The 7,654-nt window shown below is 38.3% G+C and overlaps 1 protein-coding gene across 1 annotated transcript; it reads left to right on the top strand.

Moving 5' to 3' along the window:
• Positions 1-3,414: 3,414 nt before the first annotated feature.
• Positions 3,415-6,187, top strand: LOC132268223 (pentatricopeptide repeat-containing protein At4g14170). Its single transcript, XM_059769033.1, has one exon. It carries the CDS (start codon positions 4,364-4,366, stop codon positions 5,816-5,818), a length of 1,455 nt encoding a protein of 484 aa, XP_059625016.1. The 5' UTR covers positions 3,415-4,363; the 3' UTR covers positions 5,819-6,187.
• The last annotated feature ends 1,467 nt before the right edge of the window (positions 6,188-7,654 follow it).

The following is a 7,654-nucleotide window of genomic DNA, read 5'->3' as shown; positions in this document are numbered from 1 at the left end:
AACAATGGGCCCTGACAGACAAGATGCATTCCAAAAGAATAATGGGTCCTTACGGATTAGATGCGTTCCAAAGGAACAATGGGTCCTTATAAACTAAATGCATTCCAAATGAACAATAGGTCCTTAAGGACTAAATGCGTTCCAACAGAACAATGGGTCCTGACGTACAAGTAAAGATGTGTTTCAACGGAACAATGGGTCCTAACGAACTAGATGCTTTCCAATGAAATAATGGGTCCTGACGGACTAGTAAAGATGTGTTTCAACGAAACAATGGATCCTGACAGACTAGATGCATTCCAAAGGAACAATGGATCCTTACAGACTAAATGTGTTCCAACTGAACAATGGGTCCTAACGAACTAGATGCGTTTCAAAGGAACAATGGGTCCCAAAGGGACTAGTAAAAATGCATTCCAGTGGATCCGAGGAAAAAAAAAAAAAAAGCAAAAAATAAAAGGGAAAAAAAATGAGGGAAAAAAAAGAGAGAAAAAAAAAAAAAAAAGAAAAAGAAAAAAGAGAGAGAAAAAAAAAATCGTAAAAGAAAAAAGTGTGAAAAAGAAGAAGAAGAAGAAGAAGAAAATAAAATATAGGAACGGTGGAGTTATTCGTTTGTTGGTGGATGTCTGTTCATTATATATGGCATATAAAGTGAATGGAGACCATATAAGACCATATATTATGAGAGCAATAAAGTGAATGGAGACAATATAAGGGAAATAACAGTTATCAATTTCAAGAAGGAAAGTTGCTAAACTTTTGTTTTCTCCTTTTGCATGCATAGTGATATGCATTATACATGGTGTATATGTATATATGAATCTGGAAGTGGCCATGTGATTGAAGTGAATAAATAAAAATAAAAATAAAAAGTTGTTTTCTTGTTTTGCGTGCATAGTGATTATGCATTATACATGGTGTGTATATATATATGAATTTGGAAGTGGCCATGTGATTGAAGTGAATAAAAAACAAAAAGAAGGCAAAAGGCTATAAGAAAAACAAAAGTTGGTGGAAATTTCTTCGTTTTGCAAGATACATGTTAATTGAATGAAAAATAGTGCCGGGACGAAACAAGAATTGGAGAAGAATGCATGGCAGTAAAGAAACAAAAGGAAGGAGCTTACTGACAAGTATTGCTGAAAACCAGTTCGCCCTGTAGATTAAAGTCCGGAGGAATTGATGTTAAACCCTATAACATTGGTAGCATATATAGGCAATAAAATACCTCCTATTTGTACTGAGATTTGTATAATTCAATTCAAATTGGAAAGAAAAATCTTACAATCCAAAGTTGGATAGAAAAGTGAAAAAGGAAACTTTACAAATTCAAAGACCAAGTTGGATACTTCAAGTCCTACTTGAAAAATGAGACAAGTCATGTCAAACCTAGGACTCGAAGTGGGGCAATTTGTAGACACTAAAATTTAGCGGGCTTTCGTTTTGACAAATTGACCTATCAAATATGGGTTTAATGTTTAAGTAAGTTATTAACTGGCACAATCTTAGTCCACTTAAATTATTTAATTAGCCTAGCCCAAATGATTAAATGAAAAGATAATTATTCCTAATAAGATATATTTGGAATAATTATTTTTAAGGATAATTATCATAATATAACCGGTCCGGCCCAGTTATGATTTTATCCTTTTCAGGAGAGGATATGTGTCATCATCATATTAATCGAAGAAGGAAGCCTGGATGTCTGGATGAAGGAGGAAGGGACAAAAATTCAGAATTCAAAAATCCAGAATTCCAAAGAGAAATACAAAAACTCTGCCCAAAAGTGAAGAACACCAAGCACATCAAATCGTGCCGTTATTCATCAAATTTCACGGTGATCAACAACAAGCACATCAAATCATGTCGTTCTTCATCCAAATTTCATAGTGATTCAAGATCAAGCTCGTGCAGCCCTTGGATTCAACCAACAAAATGAAGATCGAATAAGATGACCTTATTCTTTGTAAAAAATACTACAGAGGATTGTACTCTAAATTTTTCTAATTTAATAAAATATTATTTTTGCTTCATATTTTGTTCTTATTTGCAGACTACAAAATTTGTGTGTACACCCCCTGACATCATCAGCAAGTACGACACTAGGCCTGATCACGGTTCGGATCGATTTGGTTTGGGGATAAAGATCAAGCCGAACCGGTCCCCATGGATTGGCAAAAATTGAAACCGAACCGATCCGTGGGGGCCTTCAATCTGAACCAAATCGATCCATGAAGTAACGGATCGGATCGAATCAGTTTCTGCGGATTGGGCTTTGTCAATCTTGTTTATTTTTTTTATTAAAAAAATATGAAAACAAAATAAATGATATTTACAGAGAGAAAGAAGGGTCCATGGCAGCAAGGAATCCCTAAAAGAAAAAAAAAACACATGGAAACAAAATTTCAGAAAAAACAAAACACCTCCTCAATCCGAGACAGAGTTTCATATGGGTCTTTTTTCCAATGAATAACTTTAACTTTACATCTTGGGAAGGGTTAGGGCAATGGATTCCCTGTCTTGACAAAGGAAAATAAACTAAAAGTCTACTAGCACTAGGCTGAATCGCACTCCAGCGACCTGAGAGATCGGCGGCGTTCACCGAAAAGATACGAGAACCCTCTGTGATGGCGAACACAGTGGAGCCCGAAGCCACACAGTTACAGTTCAGCCACGAGATGGCCGTCGGCGGCTTCGTCTTCCAGAATAAGAAGATCCATCACTGTGTTATGGTGATTAACAAAAAATATTGATTTTATTTACAAAAAATGTTCAGAGAAGAGGAGAATAAGAAGATCCATACAAAAATTTTGTAAACTCTCCGGAAAAGAGGTAGATCCACTCGAAGAGGTCGCCGTTACTTCGAATCTGGTGAACGATGGATTGAGAGGTGATTGATTGAGAGGCGAGAGATTGGGAGGCAAAGAGTGAAGAAAAACAGAGATAAAGAGTGAAGAGATTGGGTGAAGAAAGAAGAGGCGAGGAAGGCGCGGCTGAACTAATGAAATGAGATGCCAGATGAGATTAATGATATTTGGGAGCTAGGATATATATATATATATATATATATATATATATAAAATATTATTCAATAACGGTTCGGTTCGGATTCACTAATAGTTCGGATTGGCAACGGTTCGATTCGGATCAATTAACGGTTCGAATCGGTTTTTCCAGGGTCCAATCTGTTAACCGAACTGCGAATATTAGATTAAAAAATTTTCAAACCATCACCGAGCCATGATATCTAAAAATCGAACCGAACAACACAAATCGAATTGGTTCGAATTAAATTGACGAATTATTTGCTCATCCCTGTACGGCACCACTCACCTCCTTGACACGAGTCACACCACTAACAAGACAACAATACCTCCTCTCTAATGCCCAAGTGCCAAGTCCAGATAGTAAACAAGTCCTACCCACATCATAGTCATTAATCAAAGCATAATTTGTTCACAGAGGAGAAGAGAGGAAAGCGTAAAGGGAGGAAGATTTGACCATGGACGATTCTTCGAAATTTGACCAAATCGAGCAGTTTGAACATATGAACATATGCTACTAATGCAAATTTGGGCAATTCGATATCCGGAAGAGAAGTTTGCAGAACTTCCAACTGTCTTACAACAAATTGACGGGTCTGGCAACATTCGGGTCATGGAGATGTTTTAGAGAGATAATGTACTCCTTTGAGATCCTTGTGCCCAAGATTCAATGGAATCGGAGAAAGCTCTTGCGGCGAAGAAATTTTCTGATGATCGTTTGAACGGGAAGTTAAAGGTGCGAACGGAGCTGGAGACCGAACCAGATAGTATTGGATCGCAGGAAGAGAGCGAGTCTGGTCATCATCAAGTGGCTATATGGATCTCTTGCTTTTCTCAAGGCCTATCTTGCCTTCACCGCCTCCCAATGGCAAGACGATTCCCCATGAAGCTTGATATCTGTGTCCGTAAAAGAAATCAAAACGGTGTAGTTTTGAGCTTGTCCTTTTTGGTAATTTTGTCTTTTAGGTTTATTTTATTATTTTTGTTGTGCAGAGTGGAGGACATTTTGATCTTTTTGCCTATCCATAATCACTTACTTGATAAATGGTGAAATTTGAACAGGACGAATGTTAAACTGTTTTGCACATTTTTTACACTAAGAAGGGGTTTTTTTTTTTTTGGCACTTGACCCCTTGTAAATAGTTCATACATATTTATATATCACTAGAATCACCAGAATTTTCAGAGGAAATAATAATAATAATAATAAAGAAAAAACAGCTAGCAGAAACCGAACAAGAGGAGTTGAGAAAGCTTAGATATATCACCAGAAACTCCGCCAACTTTGAAGCATCTATGCAGGCGATAATATTTGGGTGATGCAAAGAACCAGAGCTCTCTGCAACAAACTCTTGTCAGCCAACAGTTCAACTAACGCTCCAAAACCAAAAGACCACCTGGTTTCTTACTACTTCTCTCTCCTACACTCTTCCCTAAACCCTTCACATCTCCGTCACCTCCACGCTCGCCTTCTTCGTATCTCTCTCTACGACAATGTAATTCTCAGTTCTAAGCTTGTTCTGATGTATTCCCAACACAGCAAACTCACTCCAGACTCTCTGTCTGTCTTCTCTCACATGCCCCAAAAGAACATTTACTCATGGAACATAATCATTGGAGAGTTCTCACGATCTCATTCCCCTGAAAAAGCAATTGATTTGTTCCGCCAAATGCAAAAAAGCTCCCATTGTCATCCCGATGCCTTCACGCTTCCTCTTGTTCTGAGGGCGTGTGCCGATTCAGGGGCGATAAAGTGTGGCGTTTCGGTTCATGGGTCCTGTGTGAAGATGGGTGTGGAAAGGAATTTGTTTGTTGCTTCTGCTCTGGTCTTCGTGTATGTAACTTTTGGGAAGGTTTTTGATGCCCGAATGGTGTTTGATGGAATGCCTCAGAGGGATGCAGTGTTGTGGACTGCAATGTTGGCTGGGTATGCTCAGCATGAGGAACCTATGCTGGGATTATCTGTTTTTCGAGAGATGGTTGTTACCGGGGTTGAGCTTGATGGGGTGGTTATGGTGAGCTTGCTTTTGTTATGTGGGCAGTCAGGGTGGTTGAAGCATGGAAAGAGTGTTCATGGGTGGTGCTTCAGAAGGTGTTTATGGTTAGGGTTGAGTTTGGGAAATGCTCTCGTCGACATGTATGTAAAATGTGCTGCTTTGGGTTATGCACATAAAGTCTTTGATAGAATGCCTGACAAAGATGTCATTTCGTGGAGTACTTTGATCTCAGGATACGGATTGGGTGGCCGTGTCAACGTTGCTTTCGGGCTTTTTGATGAGATGCATAAGCAGGGAGTAAAACCGAATGATGTAACGTTTCTGGGTGTCTTGTCTGCCTGTGTTCATGGTGGAACGGTGGAAAAGGCGCGTTCTTGCTTCAAAATGATGAGGGATTATGGTGTGATCGCGGAGTTGAAACATTATGCTTGTATGGTCGATTGTTTGGGGCGAGCAGGGCTTCTCGAAGAGGCAGAAAGGTTTATTGAAGAAATGCCTGTGGAACCTGATGGGGCTGTACTGGGTGCTCTATTAGGGGGATGCCGGGTTCATGGTAATGTTGAGGTGGGAGAACGGATTGCAAAGAGACTAATTGTGTTGGAACCAGAGAGGGCGGGGTATTATGTACTTTTAGCCAACATGTATGCAGATGCAGGTAGGTTTGATGATGCAGAGAGAGTGAGGGATTTCATGAAACAAAGGAATGTGGCTAAAGTAACTGGATGTAGTTTGATAGAGTCCAAGAACTGTCCATCAGCTTTGGCGTCATCAGAATAAGGTAAATTTGGTTATGAAATTTGATTGAAATGGGGGAGGCATATTCACGGTTGCTCCATCACTTTGTTGGGAAATGAAATTAAGGAGAAAATTCAATTCCATTAGACGAGGTGTGTAAGATTTTGATTGATTATTGAATTTTTGCATAACGAAAGACGAATGTGAGCTGTTACACATTGTGCTGAGATATTGAAAAGCTGCATACCAAAATTTATAAGACGAATTGTTGGAGAACAATTGAAATTGATCTAGAGGGTGTAATTTTAGTTTACAAAAACGACCGATTAGAAAAAAAGAAGGATCATTGTCGTTTTAAATACTTCTTTGGTATGTGAATTATCAAAGGGATAATTGTTTTTTTGTTGCGTATATTCACATTTTCCATACATCTTTTACCCCGTTTTCTTCTTTCTTGTTTTCTTTTTCCAGAAATGATATTTAGTTTTACAAGTCATTTTATCCCTTTGTCTGCTAAGGCTAATTGAAGATCATTTCAAAGAGCATTTAGTAGCCTGAAGAATTCTTGTAATGCCTTGTATATTTTCTAATCCCAGGATGCAAGCTTGAAGAAGAAATAGAATGTTGGGGGTAACAATAGGTCCATCGTGAATACTGTAACATGGGTCATTTGTCTAATATCGGATCCAGATGAAAAAATAATTGGGTATAAATGGGTGGATATGCAGCACTACCCAACAACTTGAGCTTTTGGGTAAATGGGCAAGCGTCCACCCGTTACAGATGCCTACCTTAACTTCGCAAACGAATGAACTGTTCCATTTGATTTTGGGCTTGAAGTTAGCAACATTGTTCCTTTGGAATTACCTATAGAGGGCCATTGGTAGAAAATTTGCTAGTGGATCAAAATCCATAATAATAATAATGGGGCTAAGAAGAATCATTAAGTGTTGTAACCAAAGCGAACAACGTCATAATAAGAAGCGTCGTAATCGAGTGTTGATACAACATTCTAACCAAAGTAAAGAACATCATGCTTGAAGTGTTCTAACCAAAGTGAAATGTAGTTGGAGGCCACAGTGATGGAAGAATTTTAATCAAAGTGACAAGTGTACATAGCTGGGAACATCATGTGAAGTGTACAAGTGTTCCAACCAGAGTGAAGAACATCATGTGAAATGGTCTAATCCGATACAATGTACAACCTGAAGTGTTCTAACCAGAGTAAAGAACATCATTATATGAAGTGGTATAGATCAGAGTGAAGAACATCATGTTCAAGTGTTTTAACCATAGTGAAGAACATCATGTGAAGTGGTCTAAATCAGAGCGAAGAACATCATGTTCTAACCCAGAAATACAAAGTTACAAGTGTCCGGAGCTAGAGACCCCGGCCATTACTGATACAACATGTAAGTGTTGTTTTTAACCGTAGTGAAGTGTAAACCACGTCTGGACAACGCACTGTGATAAATTGCAACCATAGCTTTAGTCCCAAAATACTCCCTCCGTCCCAAAATAATTGGACACTTTATAATCATCTGTACTTTATTTTTACCCTTTACCGGCCCTGAGAAAAACCAGCAGTTTCTATTAGCGCGTGTAATTTTACTTGCTCCGTTTTTTTTTTTCTCCCGTGAATACCTTCCTCATTTTCTTTTCATTCCCTTATTATACTTGCCTTTTTAAGATGAATCAAAATTAACTAATTTAATCCAGCCAAAAACGTACAGTATTTGGAAAAAACCCATCAAATTTCTCAAACACCCAACAATTCTTCAAGCTAATACCATGTATATTGAGCACACCTATAGCAATAAAATTCAATGTCAAACCATGCAAATGCACATTGAATCTGCGTATCCAAAACCATTGAAT

Source organism: Cornus florida, unplaced genomic scaffold (genome assembly GCF_030987335.1).
Source record: "Cornus florida cultivar Cherokee Brave unplaced genomic scaffold, ASM3098733v1 CherokeeBrave_3.0.0_Hap2_Chr08, whole genome shotgun sequence".
NCBI classification, from domain to species: domain Eukaryota; kingdom Viridiplantae; phylum Streptophyta; class Magnoliopsida; order Cornales; family Cornaceae; genus Cornus; species Cornus florida.
The sequence above is the reverse complement of the archived record's forward strand: the minus strand, read 5'-3'. Positions and strand labels throughout refer to the sequence as shown.

What these genes read in the sequence shown, in the direction of transcription:
- LOC132268223 (XM_059769033.1), top strand. Translation starts at nt 4,364, where the DNA reads ATGCAAAGAACCAGAGCTCTCTGCAACAAACTCTTGTCAGCCAACAGT.